The 24,396-nt window shown below is 39.5% G+C and overlaps 1 protein-coding gene across 1 annotated transcript in view; it reads left to right on the forward strand.

The window, feature by feature from the left end:
* The first annotated feature begins 12,484 nt into the window (after positions 1-12,484).
* The window catches only part of LAMP3 (lysosomal associated membrane protein 3), a 29,384-nt gene continuing 17,472 nt past the window's right edge, over positions 12,485-24,396 (forward strand). Inside the window, exons 1-3 of the mRNA XM_084802543.1 lie at positions 12,485-12,910; positions 19,662-20,335; positions 21,126-21,254. Coding sequence (XP_084658669.1) covers positions 12,763-12,910; positions 19,662-20,335; positions 21,126-21,254 — 951 coding nt within the window. The 5' untranslated portion in view covers positions 12,485-12,762. The remainder of the gene's footprint in view (positions 12,911-19,661; positions 20,336-21,125; positions 21,255-24,396) is intronic.

The raw sequence follows: 24,396 nt of genomic DNA on the forward strand, positions 1-24,396 counted from the left end.
CATTTTTGCATATATGTTCATAAGAGAAATTGGTCTGAAATTATCTTTCTTTGTTGGATGTTTGTGTGGCCTCACAGAATGAGTTTGTTAATGGTCCTTCTGATTCTATTTTGTGGAATAGTTTGGAGAGAATTGGTATTAAGTCTTCTTTGAAGGTCCGGTAGAATTCTGTGCTGAATCCATTTGGCTCTGGGATTTTTTTGGTTGAGAGATTTTTTAAAATGACTACTTCTATTTCCTTAAGAGATAATGTACTATTTAATTTGTTTACCTGATCTTGGTTCAATTTTGGTAATTGGTAGCTATCAAGAAAATTGCACATTTCATTTGATTTTCAAATTTTGTGGCATATAGGCTTTAGAAGTAAGACCTAATGATTCTTTGGAATTCCTCAATGTCTGTCACTCTCTCTCCCTTTTCATTTTTCATTGTTGATTTGGATACTATCTCTCTGCCTTTTAGCTAGTTTGGCCAAGAATTTGTCTATCTTGTTGATTTTCTCAAAGAACTAGCTCTTGGTTTTGTGGATTCTTTGAATTGTTCTCTTTGTTTCTAATTTATTGATTTTTTTTTTTGCCCTGAGTTTGATGATTTTCAGACATCTACTCCTCTTTGGTGTGTCTATTTCTTTTTGTTCTAGAGCTTTCAGGTGTGCTGTTAATTTGATAGTATGGGATTGCTCCAATTTATTTATAAACATACTTAGTGCTATGAACTTTCCTCTTGGCACAGCTTTCATTTTGTCCCATGTGTTTGGATATGTTATACCCTCATTATCATTGCCTTCTAGAAAGGCTTTAATTTCTTTTTTTATTTTAACCCTTACCCAGGGGTCATTGAGTAGGGAGTTGTACAGTTTTCATGGGTTTGTAGGCTTTCTGCTGTTTCTGGTGTTGTTGAGTTTCAGCTTTAATCCATGGTGGTCTGACAAGTTGCAAGGGATTATTTAAATTTTATTGTGTCTGTTGAGGTTTGCTTTGTGATGAAGTATATGGTCATTTTTGTAGAAGGTTCCATGCACTGTTGAGAAGGTTATTCTTTTGTGTTTGGGAGAAATGTTCTGTAGATATTGGTAAGGTCCATTTTATTCATGACATCTATTAGTTTCATTATTTCTCCATTTATGTCTGTCTTGGTGATCTGTCTATTGGGAAAAGAGAGGTGTTGAAGTCTCCCACTATTATTGTGTTGGGTTAGATGTGTAATTTAAGCTTTAGTAATGTTGCTTTTATATATGTGGATACTTCTGTATTTGTTCAAAATTGAGATGTCCTCATAGCATATTTTTCTGTTGGTGAATATGAAGTGTTCTTTTCATTAGTTTTGGTTGAAATTCTGTTTTATCAGATACTAGAATGGCTACACCAGCTTGCTTCTTGGATCTGTTTGCTTGGAATACCATTTTCCAGCCCTTTACTCTAAGGTAATGTCTATCTTTATTGCCAAGGTGTGTTTTTTGTATGCTACAGAATGATGGGTCCTGTTTTCACATTAATTCTGCTAGCTGTGTCTCTTTCTTGGCAGTTGAGGCTATTGCTATTGAGAAATATTAATGACCAGTGGTTTTTGGTTTCTGTGTTTTTGATGTTGGTGGTTGGGGGCAGGGCAAAGGGGAGAGAGAGAGAGAGAGAGAGAGAGAGAGAGAGAGAGAGAGAGAGAGAGAGAGAGAGAATATGTGTTCTTTCTTTTGGTTTTTCAGATGTGGGGTTATTTATTTCCTTTGTCTTCCTTGTAAAGTTAGCCTCCTTGGGTTAGAGTTTCCTTTCTAATATCTCCTGTGAGGCTGGTTTTGTGGTTACATATTGCTTAAAATTGTTTTTTTTTTTGGTGTGGAATATCTTGTTTTCTTCATCTATGGTGATCGAAAGTTTTGCTGGGTATAGTAGTCTGGGTTGGCAAGTGTGGTCTCCTTGTGTCTACACAACATCTGCCCAGACCCTTCTTGTCTTCATTGTCTCTGTTGAGAAGTCTGTTGTAATTCTCTTAGGTTTGCCTTTGTATGTGACTTGGCCTTTTCCCTTGAGGCTTTTAATATTCTTTCTTTTTTCTGTATGTTTAATGTTTTGATTATTATGTGGTAGGAGGATTTTTTTTCTCATCCAATATATTTGTGGTTCTTGTATATTTAATGGGCATTTCTTTCTTCAGGTTAGGGAAGTTTTCTTCTATGATTTTGTCGAAATTATTTTCTGGGTGTTGGAGCTAGGAATCTTCTTGTTCTCTTCTATTCCTATTCTTAAGTTTGGCCTTTCATAGTGTGCCAGATTTCTTGGATGTTTTGAGTCAGGAGCTTTTTAGATTTAACATTTTCTTTGACAGTTGCATTGATTTCTTCAGTCTTATCTTTTATCCTTGAGATTCTTTCTCCCATCTCTTTAATTCTGTTGGTGATGCTTGTGTCTGTAGATCATGTCCTCTTCCCTAGGTTTTCCATTTCCAGGATTGACTCTGATTGCATCTTCTTTATTGCTTCTGTCTCCTTTTTTAGGTCTTGAATCCTTTTATTTATTTACTTCTCTTGTTTGATTGTAGTTTCTTGTCTTTCACTAATTTCTTTATTAAATGATTTGTTCAATTCTTTCATCTCTTTCGTTGTTTATTTCTATTCTAGTTTGAGGGACTCAATTTCCTCCTTTAAGGCCTCTTCCCATTGTGATGTCTCTGGTATTAGCTGGTTTTGTCATCTCTGAATATAAGAGAGTTTGGGAGTACAAATAGACAATGGGACTTTGGTCCTGTGCTCTACCCACTTCTGCTTAGATCCCTGACTCTGATAGCTTCTTGTTTATGACCCAGGGAGGCCAGGAACCTCAATTGAGGTCACTGTCTCTGTCAGCTCCCTGATTGTGAACCAGGTGAGCTGTGGAGCAGGCTGAAAGATATCTGAGCAGAGAGATGTTCCAGTGGGCCTTCTTGCCTCCAGGCACCGGAAGGCAAATGCAACCTTAGTGCTTTAGGAGTCCACAGCTCTCTCTGTATCCTGGAGGTGAGACTGTGTTCCTTCCAGGCATGCCAGTGCCTGCAGGGACAAGGGAGATTTCTGCTGGTTATTTGGGTGGCCTGCAGGCAGACCTGCCCATGCACTGCATAGTTTGCAACCTTCTCACCTGTGTATCAGCAGCACTGTTGTTTTATAGTTCTCAGTTTGGTCCTTAGGTTGCTGTACAGTCACTGCTTCCTGCTGGTCAATCAAGGTGTGTGCTTAACTCTGCCATTTTAGATCCTTCTTTTCATATGAATTTAAAAATGGCCATGGAATTAGATGCAGAAAAGGCCTTTGACAAAATCCAACATGCCTTTATTATAAAAGTCCTAAAGGATCCAGATATGCATACATCTCCATATCTCAACAGAATAAAGGCAATATAACAAGTCCATAGCCCATGGAGAAAAACTTAAAACCTTTCTTCAAAAGTCAGAAACAAGTAAAGGATGTCCACTCCTCTTCACATCTATTAAATATAGTACTTGAAGTCTTAGGTAGAGAAATAAAATAGCTGAATACCAAGAGCATACTTATAGGCAAGGAATAAGTCAATGTGTCTCAAAAATATCTTGGGATAATAAGGCAGATGAAAGACTTGTATAATTAAAACTTGAAGACATTGATGAAATAAATAGACATACCGGAAGATAGAAAAATTTCCCATATTCATAATTAATACTGTGAAAATGTCCATCCTACCAAAAGCAATCCACAGATTTGATGAAATCCCCATCAAAACCTCAAGACAAATTTTTATAGAAATTGAAGAAAATAATCTTCGATTTTGTTGGAAACAAAGCATCCTGTCCAACTGAAACAACCCAGAGTAATAAAAGATGTGCTGGAGGTATCACAAACCCCAATTTCAAGTTGTTCTACAGAGTAAAAGTAAAAAAGCATGATACACCCCTACCCAGATCTAGACAATGGGCAGAACATTCTCCACAGTTGAGTGGAGAGTGGGGTATGGCTTTCACATGTACTCTGGTGCCTCACATTTGACCATGTCCCCTGGAGGGGGAGACCTGGTGGCACTCAGAGGAAGGATAGCAGGTTACCAAGAAGAGACTTGATACCCTATGAGCATATACAGGGGGAGGTTATCCCCCTCAGGAACAGTCATAGGGGAGGGGAGTAAGGGGAAAATGGGAGGGAGGGAAGAATGGGAGGATACAAGGGATGGGATAACCATTGAGATATAACAAGAATAAATTAATAAAAAAGCATGATACTTGAGTAAATGGAATAAAATTGTCCCACACACCTTTTTTTTTTACAAAGCAGCAAAAAAAAAAAAAAAGAGATGAAAACAAAAACAATGTAAAACAAAAACAATACATTGGAAAAAAACCAGCACAGAAGAATGAAAACTGATCTATTGCCCTACACAAAACTCAAGTCTAAATGGATCAAATAGCTTAAAAAGACCAGATAGAAAAGAAAGTGGGCAATATATTTGAACTAAATGGCACAAAAAGGACTTTCTGAACAAGAAACGGATAGCACAGACATTAAGAACGATTTATAAATTGGATCTCATGGAAATTAAAAGCTTCTGTGTGGCAAAGGACATCATTATTCCAGCAAAGCAGCAGTCTACAGAATAGGAAAGCAATTTCCAGTTACACATCCGATAGGAGATTAGTATATAGAATATATGAAGAGTTAACTAGAATGGGACATCTAGAAAACAACTCAATTACAAATAGAGAACAGAATAAGAAGAGAGTTCTCAAAAGATGAAGCACAATGGCCAAGAAATGCCTAACTAAATGTTCAACATCACTAGCCACTGGGGAAACATAAGCCACACTACTTTGAGAGTTCTTCTTACCCTAGTCAGAATGGCCAAGACCAATAAAAAGAAATCAGAATACATGATGGAGATGATGCAGGGAAAGGGAAACACTTATTCATTGCTGGTGAGAATAAAAACCGATACAGCCACTTTGGAAACCATTGTGGAAGGTCTTCAGGAAGTTGAAAACCAATTTTCCTCAAGATACACGTACTCAAAGGACTTTACTTTCCGCTGAAGAGACAACTATTCACCCATGTTCATTGTTAATCTATTATTCATAGTAGCCCAAAATTTAAAAAGCCTAAATGTTCATTCCCTGATGAATGGACAATGACATTATATGTTTACACAATGGGCTATTATTAAGCTGTCAACAAAAATAAAATTATGAAACTTATAGGCAAATGGGTGGAGCTAGAAACAATTATCCTGAGTGAGGCTACCCAGACCTCAGTAGACACATATTGAGTGTTTTCTCTTATACATGGATATTAGCTTTTAAGATTTTGATATTCAATTTGAATAGCCATCAAGGTTAGGTACCTAGTGAGTGTCCAGGGTTGAGGAGGGATCTCCCAAGGAGAGGAAATTAGAATGTAGTGCTGTGGAGAAATGAAGTGGAACTAGACTAGGAGGAAAGACATGGGGGAAGCCCGTGGGGGAACAAGGCAAAGAAAGAAATCTGTGGAGAGACAAACACTAAAGCCCTTTTTAAAAAAATATGGAAACCTACTACTACACAAGCTTCCTAAAATATACATATATGAAATGAATTTAAATGGAGTTACCATAACTGGGGAGACAATACCCTAACTAAACATCTTACGCCATCAAGTAAAACCTCGAAGGGCAGGAATTAGTTGTATCTTACTGAATCATTAGCCAAAGAGGCCCCATGGATCCCCCAAACATCACAGTTTATTGCTAAGGCTGTTAGTTTTGCTATACAAGTTGATGCTCAGGCTCTATTCCTGAAGAAGACACTGACTCATGCCGGCGAACATGGAGAAACTGAGTTGGTGCCCAACTAGGAGCTTCACCTCTGCTGACTAGACCTCATGTTGCTGAAGGTACTCTGCATGCTATTGGAGGAGAAAGGTAATCATCAATATCACCCAACTACAAATCCTTTGATCTAAAACCATGCAAGATATATTGGTGCAATAATGGCACAAATATTATGGGAGTAGCCAACCACTTTCTGGTTGAATTTAAGTCCTACTCCATGAGCTGGAACCAATACCTGACACTGTTAACATTGTCAAGAATATTAAACTAGGGCTGGAGAGATGGCTCAGCACTTAAGAGCACTGACTGCTCTTCCAGTGGTCATGAATTCAATTCCTAACAACCACACGGTGGCTCACAACCATCTATAATGAGATCTGGTGCCCTCTCCTGGCAGAGCACTGTATACACAATAATAAATAAATAAATATTAAAAAAGAATATTAAGCTAGAATGGCAATGGGCCTAGGGGACGACCTATTACTATCAATCTGCTAAGTGAACATAGTAATTAAATGACTTCTAATAACATACTGCTATAGCCATAGGTCAGTGCATTGTTGACCCCTCATCACAGAAGATTCTTCTTGCAGTATGTGAGAGTTAACAAGGAGGCAATATGCAGAGAGTGAGAGATTTTGGAGAACTCAGACCTTAGTGATATGTCTTCATCAAAGCCTTCCCCTCAATATTCAAGGATCTATGCAGAAAACAAAGCAGAAAGAGCGTAAGAGCCAGAGGTGTTGGATTATTCCAAGAAAACAGTGTCTTCCAGAGACACTAGAACTGATGCACATGTGAATTCATAAAGGCCATGGCAGCATGCACAAGACCTGTACATGTTTAAACAACAGTGAGAGGAGCAACTGACATCAGGCCTCATCCTGAACCAAGAAGTCATTTGCAATTAATAAATGCTGGCAAGGGGAAAATAAATTTTCTCCAGTGGAGAAGTGGGTATGTCAATCACATTACACAGCATGTCCCATGCTCTCATATGAGTTGTTGGCTGGCACAAAACAAACTTCATGTTTTTCTTGTGTGTGTGTAGGTTTTTGTTTCATTTTAGCATTTTTATCTTATTGGTTTTGGTTTGTTTTGATTTTTTGAGGGAGTTGGGAGGTAGGAAGGGAGAGGAAAATAAGAAGTTGGGCGAGGAGGATCTGGGAGAAATTGGGTGAAAGCAAAAACTTGATCAAAATGTGTTGTAGGGAAAAATACATTGCCATCAAATGAATGTTCATCTTCATAGCAGGATTGTAATCAGAGCATTCTGACATTGTTTTGGAAATTTTGTTCTATGTAAAACAGTTAAAGCCAAATGATTACAGCCTATGTAGAGTGTGTGCGTACAAGGGAATGGACTAAAGTAGAGGTCATGGCAGAGTTTTAAATCAAAGAAGTATCCAGGGGAGAGGTGACCTGTCTGTCTCCTCTTCATTCTTAGTTTAATGAGGAGCTGAAAAAATTTTGAGCACTAGGGGGCGATGGTGAGATGGAAAGTTCTTTTTTTGTTGTTGTTGTTGTTTTTTCCTCCTTTATTAATTTATTCTTGTTACATCTCAATGGTTATCCCATCCCTTGTATCCTCCCATTCTTCCCTCCCTCCCAATTTCCCCTTATTCTCCTCCCCTATGACTGTTCCTGATGGGGATTACCTCCCCTCTATATGCTTATAGGGTATCAAGTCTCTTCTTGGTAACTTGCTGTCCTTCCTCTGATTGCCACCAGGTCTCCCCGTCCAGGGGACATGGTCAAAGGTGAGGCACCAGAGTATGTGAGAAAGTCATATCACACTCTCCACTCTACTGTGGGGAGTGTTCTGTCCATTGGCTAGATCTGGGTAGGGGCTTAAGGTTTACCACCTGTATTGTCCTTGGCTGGTGCCTTAGTTTGAGCGGGACCCCTGGGCCCAAATCTGCCTATCATAATGTTCTACTTGTAGGCTTCTAGGACCCTCTGGGTCCTTCTACTTTGCCTTTCTCCCATGATTCTCTCATCTAGAGTCCCACTAGAATGTTCTCTCCTCTGTCTCAGTTTCCTGGTAAGTGAAGGCTTTCGTGGGACATGCCCCTTGGGCTAATATGCAGATATAAGTGAGTATATACCATTTGAGTCTTTCTGCTTCTGGGTTAACTCACTCATTATGATCATTTCTAGCTCAATCCATTTATCCACAAATTTCGGGAATTCCTTGTTTTTAATAGCTGAATAGTATTCCATAGTGTATATGTACCACAGTTTCTTTATCCATTCTTCTATTGAGGGACACTTAGGCTGTTTCCATGTTCTGGCTATTATGAATAAGGCTGATATGGAAAAACAAAAAACCCAGAATAGCTAAAACAATCTTGTACAATAAAAGGTGCTCTGGAGGAGTCTCCATACCTGATCTCAAACTGTACTATAAAGCAATAGTAATTAAAACAGCATGGTACTGGCACAGCAACAGGCCGGTTGATCAGTGGAATCGAATCGAAGACCCAGATATGAATCCACACACATATGGGCATTTGATTTTTGACAAAGAAGCCAAATCCATTCGATGGAAAAGGGATAGCATCTTCAACAAATGGTGCTGGTCTAACTGGATGTCTATGTGTAAAAAAATGCAACTGGACCCATATTTGTCACCTTGTACAAAACTCAAATCCAAGTGGATTAAAGACCTCAACATAAAACCAGAGACACTAAATCACTTAGAAGAAAAAGTGGGGAAGAGCCTGGAACATATTGGCACAGGAGACAACTTCCTGAACAGAACACCAACAGCCCAGGCATTAATGTCAACAATTAATAAATGGGACCTCATGAGGCTGAGAAGCTTCTGTAAGGCAGGTGACACGGTAAAGAGAACAAAGCGACAGCCTACAGACTGGGAAAAGATCTTCACCAACCCCACATCTGACAAAGGTCTAATATCCAAAATATATAAAGAACTCAGGAAATTAAATACCACCAAACCAAATAACCCAATCGAGAAATGGGGCATGGAACTAAACAGAGAATTCTCAACAGAGGAATATCAAATGGCTGAGAAACACTTAAAGAAATGCTCAACCTCCTTAATCATCAGGGAAATGCAAATCAAAACAACTCTGAGATTCCATCTTACACCCATCAGGATGGCTAAGATCAAAAATTCAAGCGACACCACATGCTGACGAGGATGTGGGGAGAGAGGAACACTCCTTCATTGCTGGTGGGAATGCAAACTAGTACAACCACTTTGGAAATCTATCTGGTGCTATCTCAGAAAAATGGGAATAGGGCTTCCTCAAGACCCAGCTATTCCACTCCTTGGAATATACCCAGAAGATGCTCCAGCACACAGCAAGAAAATTTGCTCAACCATGTTCATAGCAGCCTTATTCATAATAACCAGAGATGGAAAGTTCTTGTGGCCAAAACAAGACCAAATTTTTGTTGAAAGGAAATGAAAATGAATTCTGGTATATTCTACTATGCTTAATTTAAAAACTAGCATAAATGAAAATTTGAAACACTTCCACGTGTCATCATCTATTTCTGCTGTGACTCAAATTATTGTATGGTTTTATATAAAAGATATTTTGGTATTAAATTTCTCTAAGTTGTTGAACATGTTTATATCTTTCTACATGGGATATAAATATCAGTGTTTGTAGTTCTGTGTTCTGTACTCTCTCTTTCTCTCTGATTCATTAACACAAATATTAGGAAACCAAATTCTTAAAGCTAAGTTTCAAGTTTTTGGAGGGAATAATACTATGCTAAACTATTTGATAAATACATAATATAAACCATAAATAAAAATACAGGCAAATAAAGATTCCTGGCAGAGGGAGAATTACTTCTTCCAGAGATGAGATCCCCTGTTCATTATTGCATGCCAAATGGGCAGTCCTGAAACGGATAGATACAAACAACAGCACACCAAACAATAAAAAGTGCTCAGCATGAAACATTTATACGTTTTGTAAACACGCACACACACACACACACACACACACACACACACACGTATGTAAAAATAATCTAAGAAAAAGTGGCTATCTGAAAGGAGGGGTCATAGGACAGTGATCTATCTGCCTTTTATTTTATTTTTTTAAAATATATTTTATTAATTATTCATATTACATCTCAATTGTTATCCCATCCCTTGTATCCTCCCATTCCTCCATCCCTCCTGCTTTCACCCTATTCCCCTCCCCTATGAATGTGATTGAGGGGGACCTCCTCCCCCTGTATATGATCCTAGGGTATCAAGTCTCCTTCGTAGCCTGCTATCCTTCCTCTGAGTGCCACTGGGCTTCCCTATCCAGGGGACATGGTCAAATATGGAGCACCAGAGTTCGTGTGAAAGTCAGTCTCCACATTCCACTTAATTGTGGAGAACGTCCTGACTATTGGCTAGATCTGGGTAGGGGTTTGATGCTTACTGCACATATTGTCCTTGGTTGGTGCCATAGTTTGAGCAGAACCTCTAGGCCCAGATCCGCCCATCATAATGTTCTTCTTGTAGGTTTCTAGCATACTCTGGATCCTTCTATTTCCCAATTCTCCCATACTTCTCTCAAGTAGAGTCCCAATAGGATGTCCTTACCTCTATCCCACTTTGCTGGTAAGTGAAGACTTTCATGGGACATGCCCCTTGGGCTAGTGTCCAGATATAAGTGAGTATATACCATTTGACTCTTTTCTGCTTCTGGGTTAACTCATTCAGTATGATCATTTCTAGTTCTATCCATTTGTCCACAAATTTCGGAAATTCTTTGTTTTTAATAGCTGAGTAGTATTCCATAGTGTAAATGTACCACAGTTTCTTTATCTACTTAGGGACACTTAGGCTGTTTCCAGGTTCTGGCTATTATGAATAAGGCCACTATGAACATGGTTGAGCATATGTGCTTGTTGTGTGGTGGAGCATCTTCTCGGTATATTCCAAGGAGTGGAATAGCTGGGTCTTGAGGAAGTCCTATTCCCAGTTTTCTGAGATAGCACCAGATAGATTTCCAAAGTGGTTGTACTAGTTTGCATTCCCCAGCAATGGAGGAGTGCTCCTCTCTCTCCACATCCTTGCCAGCCTGTGGTGTCACTTGAATTTTTGATCTTAGCCATTCTGATGGGTGTAAGATGGAATCTCAGAGTCGTTTTGATTTGCACTTCTCTGATGACTAAAGATGTTGAGCATTTCTTTAGGTGTTTCTCAGCCATTTGATATTCCTCTGTTGAGAATTCTCTGCTTAAATCTGAGCCCCATTTCTTAATTGGGTTATTTGGTTTGGTGGTGTTTAATTTCTTGAGTTCTTTATATATTTTGGATATTAGACCTTTGTCAGATGTAGAGTTGGTGAAGATCTTTTCCCAGTCTGTAGGCTGTCGCTTTGTTCTGTTGACAGTGTCACCTGCCTTACAGAAGCTTCTCAGCCTCATGAGGTCCCATTTGTTAATTGTTGGCCTTAAGTCCTAGGCTGTTGGTGTTCTATTTAGGAAGTTGTCTCCTGTGGCTTATAGGCAAATCTTATGGAAACATTTTTTTCAGTTGAGATTTCTCTTCCCAGATAGCTCTAGCTTGAGTCAAGTCGACAAAAAGTAACATGTTTGTAAAATAAAGAGGCTGTATTGCTTGGATTTATATTTGGGTCTTCAATTGTATTCTATTGATCTGTGTGTCTGTTTTGTGCCCAAATCATGCTGTTTTTACTATTATGACTCTTATAATTTGAAGTCAGATATGCTGTTATCTCCAATAGGACTGTTATGCTTGTAAATTTTTTGGCTACCTGGAGTTTTTGTGCTTAGATAGGAATTTTATCTATCTATCTATCTATCTATCTATCTATCTATCTATCTATCTATCTATCTATCATCTATCTATCTATCTATCTTCTTCTTCATCATCATCTAACCATCTATAATCTATATATTATTTTTGTTTATTTATTATTTAATTTTATCTATCTATCTATCTATCTATCTATCTATCTATCTATCTATCTATCATCTATCTATTTTACATCCTGGTCATAGCCTCCTCCCTCCCTTGATGACTAAGCATGTTAACATTTCTTTAAGTGTTTATCAGACATTTGGTATTCTTATGTTGAGAATTCTCTGCTTAGTTCTGTACCCCATTTTAAAATTGAATTATTCAGTTTGTTGGTGTTTGACTTCTTCAGTTCTTTATATGTTTTGGATATTAGCCCCCCATTTTTTGGATGTAGGGTTGGTGACAATCTTTTCCCAATCTGTAGGTTGTTGTTTTGTTCTATATACAGTGTCCCTTGCCTTACAGAAGCTTTTCAGTTTCATAAGGTCTCACTTATTAATTGTTGATCTCACAGGCTGTTCAGGAAGTTGTCTTCTGTGCCAATGCATTCAAGACTATTCCTCACTTTTTCTTCTGTTTGATTTGGTGTTCCAGTTTTATGCTTAGGACATTATTGTTATCTGGTAAATCCTAATACTGTAAGAAAATACAAATGCATTTGCCTATGTTTTTACATTAGCATACTCACAGTAAAGTGTCACAAGTGTAATTCATCAGGTGAATGGCTGGAGCCAGATTCAAACCCTCATCTCCCTAGTTGCCACAAGATTCTTAAACGAGGCAGCTATGAACATCACAATGGCATGCCTTATACTCAGAGAGTGTTCTAGAACCTTGGGCCTGAGGGACTGGCTGGGAAGGGTTTACAGAAATGGCCTCAAGCTGCTACATGAAGAGGAGAGCCTGGTTATAAGGGAAGGAGCTGCCACAGATCTGCCTCCTTTTTTTGAGAAACGGTTTCTGTGGCTCTTCACCCTGGCCAGCCCCCACCCACACCTTCACCTCTCACAAAACCTTCAAGAAGAGGCAAGTGTTTGCTATCCCATTGGGAGCTGCCTGTGGTTTCTCTCATGCACAACACTTACCTTTATTAGCTACTCCTCTCCATGTGAGGTAATTTTCTCTCCTACAAGTGGATGAAGGGCAAGGAGCTTGATGTTCCTCGGTTTTCTGTGTCCCTGCTCTGAAGCTGACTCCATTCCTATGCATCAGAAGGCCAAAGCACACAACATCAGCAGACAGAGCTCACCTGCCATGCCTGGGCAGATCTTTGCAGTGGCTGTGCTATTCCTGTTTCTGGCTCGTAAGTGATATAGCCCACTTTCCCTGGTGGCCATGCTTCATTTAGTCCTCTTAAATCTAAATGCGTACTTGTGTCCTGGACCAAAAGTGAGGCAGGAAGGGCTATAGAAGTGGCTTCTGTTGTTCCTGCAGGTATTTAGTGTGAGAACATTTCAAACCTGTTGTCTTACATAGGTGGGGGCCACCTACTATTTTTCCAAAAGCCTTTATGGATTGAGTGGAATTTATGTGAGTTAGAATGGGTTATCAATCCCAGAAGACACTGTCTATGGCACCCGAATTAGTGTGGTAACCGTACCATGATTGAGTTTATAGAAATCACTTTATTATGCAGATATAAGTGAGTATATACCATTTGAGTCTTTCTGCTTCTGGGTTAACTCACTCATTATGATCATTTCTAGCTCAATCCATTTATCCACAAATTTCGGGAATTCCTTGTTTTTAATAGCTGAATAGTATTCCATAGTGTATATGTACCACAGTTTCTTTATCCATTCTTCTATTGAGGGACACTTAGGCTGTTTCCATGTTCTGGCTATTATGAATAAGGCTGCTATGAACATGGTTGAGCAAATTTTCTTGCTGTGTGCTGGAGCATCTTCTGGGTATATTCCAAGGAGTGGAATAGCTGGGTCTTGAGGAAGCCCTATTCCCATTTTTCTGAGATAGCACCAGATAGATTTCCAAAGTGGTTGTACTAGTTTGCATTCCCACCAGCAATGAAGGAGTGTTCCTCTCTCCCCACATCCTCGCCAGCATGTGGTGTCGCTTGAATTTTTGATCTTAGCCATCCTGATGGGTGTAAGATGGAATCTCAGCGTTGTTTTGGGGCATGTCCCACGAAAGCCTTCACTTACCAGGAAACTGAGACAGAGGAGAGGACATTCTAGTGGGACTCTAGATGAGAGAATCATGGGAGAAAGGCAAAGTAGAAGGACCCAGAGGGTCCTAGAAGCCTACACGTAGAACATTATGATAGGCAGATTTGGGCCCAGGGGTCCCTCTCAAACTAAGGCACCAGCCAAGGACAATACAGGCGGTAAACCTTAAGCCCCTACCCAGATCTAGCCAATGGACAGAACACTCCCCACAGTAGAGTGGAGAGTGTGATATGACTTTCTCACATACTCTGGTGCCTCACCTTTGACCATGTCCCCTGGACGGGGAGACCTGGTGGCAATCAGAGGAAGGACAGCAAGTTACCAAGAAGAGACTTGATACCCTATGATCATATAGAGGGGGAGGTAATCCCCCTCAGGAACAGTCATAGGGGAGGGGAATAAGGGGAAATTGGGAGGGAGGGAAGAATGGGAGGATACAAGGGATGGGATAACCATTGAGATGTAACAAGAATAAATTAATAAAGGAGGAAAAAAAAAGAAATCACTTTATTTTATGAGTCCTGGGCCAGGGCTTAGGAATCAGAGCTGATATTTGGCTACGTTCTGCGTTATCTGCTTTTATTACATGCGAACATTGTTTATTTTAGGTAAACAGTGACATGTGAGGATATATCTGATGTCATCTGAATAGCTGTATCACTTCACAAAGGTGTAAATTGAAGCATCAAAAAATGCTATTACAATATCGCTGTTGCATATCAACTTAGAGAGGTTGCCTGGGAAGCCAAGCTTAGAATGGCTGTCTTAAGTATCTTCTCCTGCTTGAGTATTTTATACCCAACATATTGAGTTCTACTAGGTTATTGTGATGTTCTGCCAGAAAGTGTACCAGCTGATTTCCAGCTCCTTCTAGAACCACTGAGTCTAGCTTGTGGGACCATTGGCTTAGTCTACACTATGGTGCTGACATAGAGTGGAGGACATAGTGGCCTCAGCTGTTGCATGAATGTTATAGGAGCTGTGTAAAGGGTCATGGCAGCTGCCTTAATCCAAGTATGTTTTGTTTGTGCCATGCTTTCAGTATTATGATTTCATGTTATCGGAAGTACAGAAAAGAAATGAGTTAATTTGGAGATGTAGCACAATGACAGTGTTGGCTTAGCATTGGATCTACTCACTAGCACTGTGGGAATAACCCCCCCACAACTTATTGTTTTAAGCTAATATGAAAGGTAAACGTTTCTGCCATGCACATACTCTCATCCATCTAGAAGCAAAAGTAGGATGAAGGGTTATTTACTCCAGGAAACACAGGCTCAGCTTATAATCAAGGTTTTATTGCTAAGAAAGAAAAGGTATCACTTTCCCACCTTGTTCATGCATGCATGTGTGTGCGTGCATGAGTGTGTGTGTGTGTGTGTGTGTGTGTGTGTGTGTGAACACATTAATAAGCATTTTGTATTTTTATTACCATTTCATGTTCTCTTTTTCTAAGTGTTACAGTAAACACATTTGTTTGCTTATGTGTACATATTATTGGCTAATATTCATGTATGAGGAATGGATTTTTTTCTTCTGAGATTAGATGACATCAATTTATTTTTTAATTGTATTTTTAATTATTTAAAAGAAAATTTAAAGTTAAACATATTTTGGTCACATTCCTCCTCTCTTCCAAGACATTCCAGACCCTTCCCCCTCTGTGGTCACACAATTTTAAGTTCTTTTTCTTTCTTTTTTTTTACTTTATTAATTTATTCTTGTTACATCTCAATGGTTATCCCATCCCTTGTATCCTCCCATTCTTCCCTCCCTCCCATTTCCCCCTTATTCCCCTTCCCTATGACCGTTCCTGAGGGGGATTACCTCCCTCTGTAAATGTTCATAGGGTATCAAGTCTCTTCTTGGTAACCTGCTGTCCTTCCTCTGAGTGCCACCAGGTCTCCCCCTCCAGGGGACATGGTCAAAGGTGAGGCACCAGATTATGTGAGAAAGTAATATCCCACTCTCCACTCTACTGTGGAGAGTGTTCTGTCCATTGTCTAGATCTGGGTAGGGGTTTAAGGTTTAACGCCTGTATTGTCCTTGGCTGGTGCCTTAGTTTGAGAGGGACCCCTGTGCCCAAATCTGCCTATCATAATGTTTTACTTGTAGGCTTCTAGGACCCACTGGATCCTTCTACTTTTCCATTCTCCCATGCTTCTCTCATCTAGAGTCCCACTAGAATGTCCTCCCCTCTGTCTCCGTTTCCTGGAAAGTTTATAAAAAAAATAAATAAAGAAAACCCAATACAACAACCTCTCTATCAGGTAAAAAAAATTAAAACAACACTCAAAAGAAAAACAGAACAATAACAACAACTCCCCCCAAAACTGTAATCAAATATAAACAGACTGAATAACTGTGGGATCCATATGTTGGTAAACTACTCTGAACATGAGATGTATCTTAGCATGATTGATATAACCAGTGTCACTTTATTGTAGAAAAATGATTTTTCCCTTTCCTTGCAGGTATAAGTAACAGTGTAGTTGCTAAGCTTATGCTAGTGGCTAGGTTTTCGTTCATTCATTGATTAAAAACACAACAAAATATAATTAGATAAAACAAAGCTGTCATAGTGAAGTTGGATAAGACCAATCAACAGAAGAGAAATAACCCAAGAGAACTCACAAGAATTAGAGACCCACTTGTTTGCACACTCAGGAATCCAATAAAAACACTAAACTGGACCCATAATATATATGCAAAGGAGGGACCTTGTACAGACCTGTGTAGGACAGCATGCTACTTCCATCTGTGAGTTCATAGAGCTATGCTCGTGCCCATTTAGAGGGCTTTGTGTTCTTGGAATCCTCCATTTCCTCTGGCTTATACTCTTTCTACCTCATCTTCCACAGGATTCCCTGAGCCCTGATGTGGGGGTTTGTGGGGGTGGTGGTGGCAGATTTGATAGAGACATCCCATTTAGGGCTGAGTCTTCCGAGGTCTCTCTCTCTTTGCACATAATCTGGATGTGAGTTTCTGTATTTGTTTCCATTTGCTGTAGGAAGAGGTTTCTCTGATGATGGCTGATTAAGGCACTGATCTATGAGCATACCAGAATATCATTAGGAGTCAATTTAATGCTACTGTTTTTTAGAACAGTAGTATTTGATTTTACCCTAGGTCTTTGTGATGTTTATTATCTGGCTGTTGGTCACCCAAGCAGTGCTGGGTATGGGTTCCATCTCATAGAGTGAGCCTTAAGTCAAATAAGATGTTGGTTCAGTAATTTACACACAGGTTTTGTGCCACCATTGGTCTAGCATATCTTGCAGGTAGGGCAACATTGTTGATCTAAGGGTTGTGGCTGGGTTGATGTCTATGTTCCCATTTTAGTTTAGTGTACAGAGTAGCATCCTATACCAAAGATGCTAGCCCATAGAGCTGAAGGTTCTATTCACTAGCTGGACTTCTCCATGTTTAATGAGTTGCATAGGTTTTATCTTTAGTAATGGGACCTTGCCATCAATTTGTGGAGAGAAACCTATAGTCTTGACAATAGCTTGGATTGCTTGAATTTTCCCATGGGGGCCCCTTTTGGCAAAGAACTCAATTCAATGTAATCTAATCCTTGTACTTGAAGCTTCATTTAGTGACAAGAAATGTTGAGTTGGGGCCCTGTCTTCCCCATTATTGATGATTTCATTTAGATTGCCTTCATATATGTGTATGTTTTAGGAGCATCTATTGTTTTAGATTTCCATTCTACCCCTCAAGTTGTCCCTAATTTTAACTGTCTCTCCCCAGATTTCCTCTCTTGTCCCTCTCTTCCCTTCATCTCCCCACTTGATCCTCCTGTTCCAGCCCCTCATCCATCCATAACCAACTATTCTATCTCTCCTCTCTAAGGAGATCTGTTTGTCTTTCATAGTTCCTTGCTCTGTGCCTATCCACTGTGGTTCTGTGCACTGTAGTTTGGTTATCTCTGACTTAAAAGCTAATATTCACATGTAAGCAAATAATACCATATTTGTCTTTCTAGGTCTGAGATACCTCAGGATGATTTCTTTTAGTTCCACCCATTTAGTTCACAATTTCATCTTTTCTTTTAAAAATGGCCAAATAATACTCTCTTATGTAAATGTACCACATTTTCTTTATCCATCTAGGTTGTTTCCAATTTCTGGCTATTATGAATAGAGCAGCAATGAGCATGGCTGAGAAAGTGACTCTGTGGTAGGATGAAGAGAAAGTACCTTAGGCTTGAAGCCTCCATGTAGTTAATGTCCAGTAATTGGGAAGTTTTAAGAGTAGGGAGTGTCACTCAGTACCATGCTTGGCCACCATATACAAAGCCTACAGTTTGACACTTAGTAGCAGACACACCAAGAGTTTTGTTGCTATCTATTAATGCAGAACAATAAACCACTTAAAATGTATCAGATGGAAGGAGACCTAAAGACACTTATAGACTGTATTGACTGTTATGAACCCAAGGATATCATAAATACCAGGGCAGATGCATGCCCTTTTCACTCTTTTCACCTTTCCCCAAGTCTCATTCCAGAACTTAGCAACTACAAATTCTATAAATGTCTGAGAAATGCAATATAAACAAAGAAGTTTGAATGGGCCAAGCCGTTTTCATTAAAAGTTTCCAAGGGACCATTTAAGAATTTCGTTTTATGTGCCTAAAAAGAGGCAAGGATAGAATCTGGATGAAGTAAAGACACACGTCTTCAACTGCTTAAACAATATCCCTGGAGACAATTTGTGACAACAGCAGGCACGATGTACTCAAGGGTCCTGCAGGTTTTTCCTGAAACTAACATGTTTGAGCTTTGTAGTAATTCTAGAATGTCTTTAAAGCTATTACTGTCTTTTATTCACTCATCCAACTTATGTTTACTAAACACTTTCAATGCACAATGACTTGTGGTCAAAATTGTATGCATAATTCTCAACTGTAGGTTTTAAATCTAAAGTGAGATGTATAACTAAGAAGTAAATAAGCAAGTTAACATTTCTTCCAGGATGACATTTCACGCCTACTCACTGGCAATGTACTCACTAATTATTTTGGTACTGTCCCCACATGTGAGCACTTCCCCAAGATGTGATTGGTGAAGCCAAAACAATGAATATATCACTGAGACGAAGAACCATGGTGATAGGGGCTATTGAATATAAGGAGGACAAGGCAAGGCACTCTGAAAAGCTGGCACTTACACCAAAACATGAAGGACATGAGCAACTATACCTTGAAAATTTCTGTTAGTTAACAAAGACTGGACTGCACAAAAGATTAAGAAAAGAATAGAAGTTGGCTTATATTTAGAAAAATAATGTGAGGGGAGCTATCTTGCAAGAAAATAGTCTCTCATCATTGGGAGCAGTTATGCATAGATTTCGTGAATATATACCAGCTAAGCACAATTTATCCATTAGGTTATCATTTAAACTAAATGGCTTCAAAGGCTTATTCCAAACTTGGAATTACATGATTCCATGAAAAAATAAAACCCTATAAATATCTAATGCTGCCTTAGTCTATGCAGTTGTCATAGCTGCTGCTCATCTGAGCACTTTATGACTTCTTTTTGGTCTCACAGTTGAATACAATTGCTTTGGCACGCAATGGTACTATAACCTATGCAGATATGGGTTACATGCAGAATGTCTGCCATATGGTCATGAACATGTATTGAACACAGGTGCAAACCAAAACATTAGAGTGATGGCCTGGTTCTAGAGTCTTTGATGATCTTCACTTTATTGTTGCAACTCTTGAAATCTTTCCCTAAATATGAAACTGTATGCAAGTTTACTTATGAACATATTAAAGTGGGAATGGAGGAGGGGCCTTTTAAGCATTTGGTCAGTGCTTTTAACACTTTTTAAAAAAATTTGCATTAATTTTAGATGGCCATCAAATAAGAGAAAAAGAATTTCCAAAATCCAGAGGCTATCTTCAACATGTTTCAACAGCAACAGGACAGACCACAGCAAAACCTCCACTACAGCTGATTGACCAAACTCCTCACGTAACTTCAGCAGTGACATCAAAGGAAGACTACATTCAAATGGCTTCTGAAACCTCCACCTCTGAAAACACAGCTCACACAACAATAAAAACAGCAATCCCACTAACTACAAAAAGTCTTCTTCTACCCAGCAGCCGAGCTAGCTACACCTTGGTCACATCTAATAACTCACATATGACTGTTTCCTCTACCAGTGGTCCTGGTTCAAGGGCACATTTGCCAATTCCTAAAACTGGAGCTAGTCTATCTACTGTCGACCATATAACTGGGAGAACTACCCAACCTGGTGGTCAGCCTACCCTTCTCAAAACCACTTTCACAGCATCACACAAAAGCACAGCTAATCAGGGGCCAACTCTGTCAACCCGTGTCCCAGAGAAACCTACACCCAAAGACAGCCCGACAACCTCACATGCCCCTGTAGTTCCCGGACCCACTCTTGCAACTCAGGCATTACTAGCCAAGACTGGAACTTATGAAGTTCTAAATGGAAGCAGGCTCTGTATAAAAGCAGAGATGGGAATAGAGCTGATTGTTCAAGAAAAGGATTTGGTAAGTTGGGGGGTGGTCATAGAATGATAATATCTTTAAAATCTGACTGTAGCTGTTTTGGTGAGAGTGAGCAGTCTTTAGGTGAGAGAGGGAGCTGTGGGTTCATGTTTCCAGCATTCCTTATCCCAAAGGAAGGTGTTACAGAAGAAAATAGAGAAAGCAGAGAGAACCTCAATGTATATACCTCTCACTTGGAGCCTCCACTGTCAATATTAGGGATGCTACATGGTAATCACATCCCGGGCTTGTTCTTATGCATGCCTTCTCAGCCTCAGTTGCTTTCTGACATGAGACATTAGAGTCTGGTGTTCTCCACAGTTCCAGCTCACTGTAATATTAACATGAAGATGCAGATTAACCAGAATATTAGGGAAAGAGATTGTATAAAGCATTTTTTTATAATGAAAAGTCATCATAAATTTTTGTTTTCTTTTTTATGTAGTCTTCATCCAAAAAAAAAACCACATATTTGTGTTTGGGGCAGAAATACCTTAGAGCACAAACTCCTCTTTCTGCCACCTTTCAATACCTTGAACTGAACAAAAATTGAATTCCATGTAGTTTGCTACCTATGAGTTACACATTACACATCCCTACCATGGGAGTATTCCTTCTAAGAGAGTCTTTACACATATGCTTGTAAGTACGCGTATGTCGTACACCTACCTAGCTGGGGAGTTTGTGGCTTTTAAATGAATACCCACTTATTCATTTAATAGCCTATACTTCTGGTCTCTGGCTTGTGTTTTCTCCTGCCTCTTACTGATTGGATCTATCTTATTTGGTTTAGGAGTCTGCAACTCAGAGACACTTCAACATTGACCCCAGCCTAACCCACTCATCTGGGAAATGTGGCTTCCGAAAATCTAACCTGTTCTTGAATTTCCAGGGTGGATCTGTGAATGTCACATTTACAAAGGTGAGATATGCAGTGACTGGCTCCACCATGGAGTGACTTCGCAATCTAGTGCCAGCTTTCAAGCGAGAGCCGGCCAGAAGTATAAAAGTGCCTCTTGAGTTCTCTTCAGATAAGAATAAGAAGCTCAGGAAGGAGAGGAAGAAAGGGTTTGACATCATGTTTACCTTCTTCTCCTTAAGCCTCCTCTGGCCAGCCCAAAAGGGCTTGAGTGCCTCTTAGGGGAGCCTTACCTCTGGGGGCTACACTCACCAGTGCCCTTTGCAAATTACTTGAGGAGGAAGTGGCACAGATGAAAAGATTTGTTGAAATTTCTAGTGGGCATCAAATAAGTGGGGTTATTCTAAAACCAACATCAAATACCAGAATAGGTTCTTTCCAATTATCGAAGGCAAACTGCATGGGCTAGGAAGGCTCTGAGTTTCCCTGATGGGATAGAGACAACAAGTAGAGTGGAAAAAGCTTGTTGAAATCCGAGTCAGCTGTAAATTTGACTCAATCCCTGATTTGGTTTTGTGGCAGCAAGTAGGCAGTCCTAATCTCTTTCAGTTCTATTTTATTTCTTAGAAATGAGAAAAGAGATCAGCTCTATAAAATCATATTCATTATAGAGAGAATAGTAATATTCAGGAGCTACTTACTGTAATTGAAGTGAATACAATGGGAAGATATCTGGGTAAGGGCAAAAAGGATGAACCTGGCATTTCACTGTCAGAAGAGACTCACCCTTCTGTGGTGCTGAGAGGGGCTGATAGTAGCTGCATGTGCACAAGCCACTTGGGTTTGTTTTTTAATATGCACAATGGGAGGTATGAGACAAGTTGCTCTGACTCTTAGGAGGATGAGAACTTCACAGTATTTATGTGTGCATGGAAATGACTTAGCTTGGAACATTCTTGTTAAGGACAAAATTAAAGATCCTAATTGGCTCTTATTTGTGATTCTGGATCTACTGACATTATTTTATAAGATAGGGTGTTGGGATGAGCTCATCCTTGAAGTTTAACTTAATAGAGAAGGAGGTTTCTGGGGGAAGCAGAAGTAAAACATAAAGTAGATCCTTCATTATTTTCCTTATAGAGTCAAAGCAGAAGGATTGTGTGTGTGTGTGTGTGTGTGTGTGTGTGTGTGTGTGTGTGTGTGTGTGTGTGTGTGTGTGTTGGCTAAATCTGACTATATAAAGATTTGACTATTATCTCTCTCTCAATTTCTGGGCAGATCAGGTAAACTGAGCTCCAACAGGACAAGTCAATAACCTCCCTTCTATGTATTATGTTTAAAAATGTTAATTTGTTCAACAAAATGTAGAGTCAGTAACTACTGTTATTAACTTAGGATGGAGATACATTTGAGAATGAGTATTTTCCTTTCCATACCACAAGCATCTCTCCCTGGTTCCAGAAGCTTCTTAGGACATAATAAGGACTCTATCCATGGCTAGCTAGCATAAAATTATATGACTGTCAGGAAATCTTTTAAAGGTCACCTTAGAAAATGAAGTATGCCGACTAGGCATCTATGGTTTGTTATGGGCTCAGTGTCACATGGAACTTGTCCATATGCCTGAATGATTAAGTGCTCATGAGAAGCACGTAGTAAGTAGCTGTTGTGAAATGTGATGGCCACTGCCACCAGACCTGTGTCTTTCAGTGTTGTGCTCTCTCCCCCCTCTCAATTTTTGTTTATCTCTTTCTCTCTGTCAGTCTCTATATCTGTCTCTCCTCCTGTTTTCTGATGCTCCTTACCTGTCTTTTTGATGCCTTTAGGCTGGACAATTTGACCAGATACCGTCTAAGTCTTGAATCCTTGTCTTTCTGAATATATATTCCTGAATTCTGATTATTCCAGATGAGTGGACAGGTAATGAGGATTCATATTAATTTAGAAGCCCTTCCTGCCTCCACCCAACATCCCAGAGCCACTCTGCAACAGCAGCCCAAAGTGTAGCCTTGGCTTCTTTGCTAGGTATCACAAGCCAATCATCTTCAGTTTCCAGCATAAGTTCCTCAGGCGTCTGTTTTGTTTCTATGGAAGGAGGGGATCAAGGAGGCTCTGAGCCTTTGTATTCTTACAGAATTTCTGTATTTTGTTTAAGCCAACATAGTGAATTAAAATTCAAAGATTTTAGTAGCTAAGCACAGCATAGTAGAAGCAGAGTGCAAAAAGTATTTTTCCTGTCGATGTTTTTAATTTAAAGACACTTTAAATATTTTGATGAAGATTAAAAGTGACCTTTCTTAGGACTTAGGAGACCTGCACTGGATCTGATGTGGAAGTCTCCTTCTTGAAGACTAACCTTCATAGTTTCAGAAGGTGCTATGTAAGCCACCACAAGAGAAAAGTGACCAATAGTCCTACCCAGCTGTGATGCACAGAAAGATATCTCTAAAGAGGCAATAGTGGCACTTATATCTTGTGGTAGCTAATAACCACTTAATTGGACTTAAAACCTGCTCAATAGGGTTTTCATGTTTGATGCTATAAACCTAGACAACTATTCATTCTGATGAGGCCAATTTCCTAAATTAGTACGATATCTAAATTGAAACATCTACCCTTCAGCCCTCATCAAAGAAGATTCTTTTTTCAACAGAGATCAGTACCCAAGTGCACAACTGGTCAAAATAAAGAAAACAACTGACCACAGGTTCCTATCCCCTATTAATACGTTTATAACATACATCTTTTATCTAAGGCTCAGGGAGTATAAAGAAAGACTAGGCAGGGGGTAGATTTTAAGAGCAGGAGGACAAGGATATCTCCTATGAGATTGTGTCTTCTGTAGATGACCGGGAAGTTGCACCAGTGACATCCCAAATATAGAGTTGCCTAAAAAGATGTGAACAATGGCAATACTAATTGACTTGCCAACATAGATGAGGGAAATATCACAAGGCATCCCTTCTTGATTAAGAGCTACAGGCATTCAGGGCTGCCAAGGAAGAAACATTCAGTGCTTTTCATGGAGAGGCCCCTGATAGGTTATCCAATCTTATATGACCAGTCCTAAACACATATGCATGCAAGCAACTCAGCAATCATAATTACAACAATAAAGAAAAATGCCCATGTATTTGAGAAGGGTAGGGGGACATGGGAAGATTTGGAAGGGGGAATGATGTAAATACAGTACTCGTATATGAAA

The sequence above is a fragment of the Acomys minous genome (assembly GCF_964271855.1).
Source record: "Acomys minous genome assembly, chromosome: 11".
NCBI lineage: Eukaryota > Metazoa > Chordata > Mammalia > Rodentia > Muridae > Acomys > Acomys minous.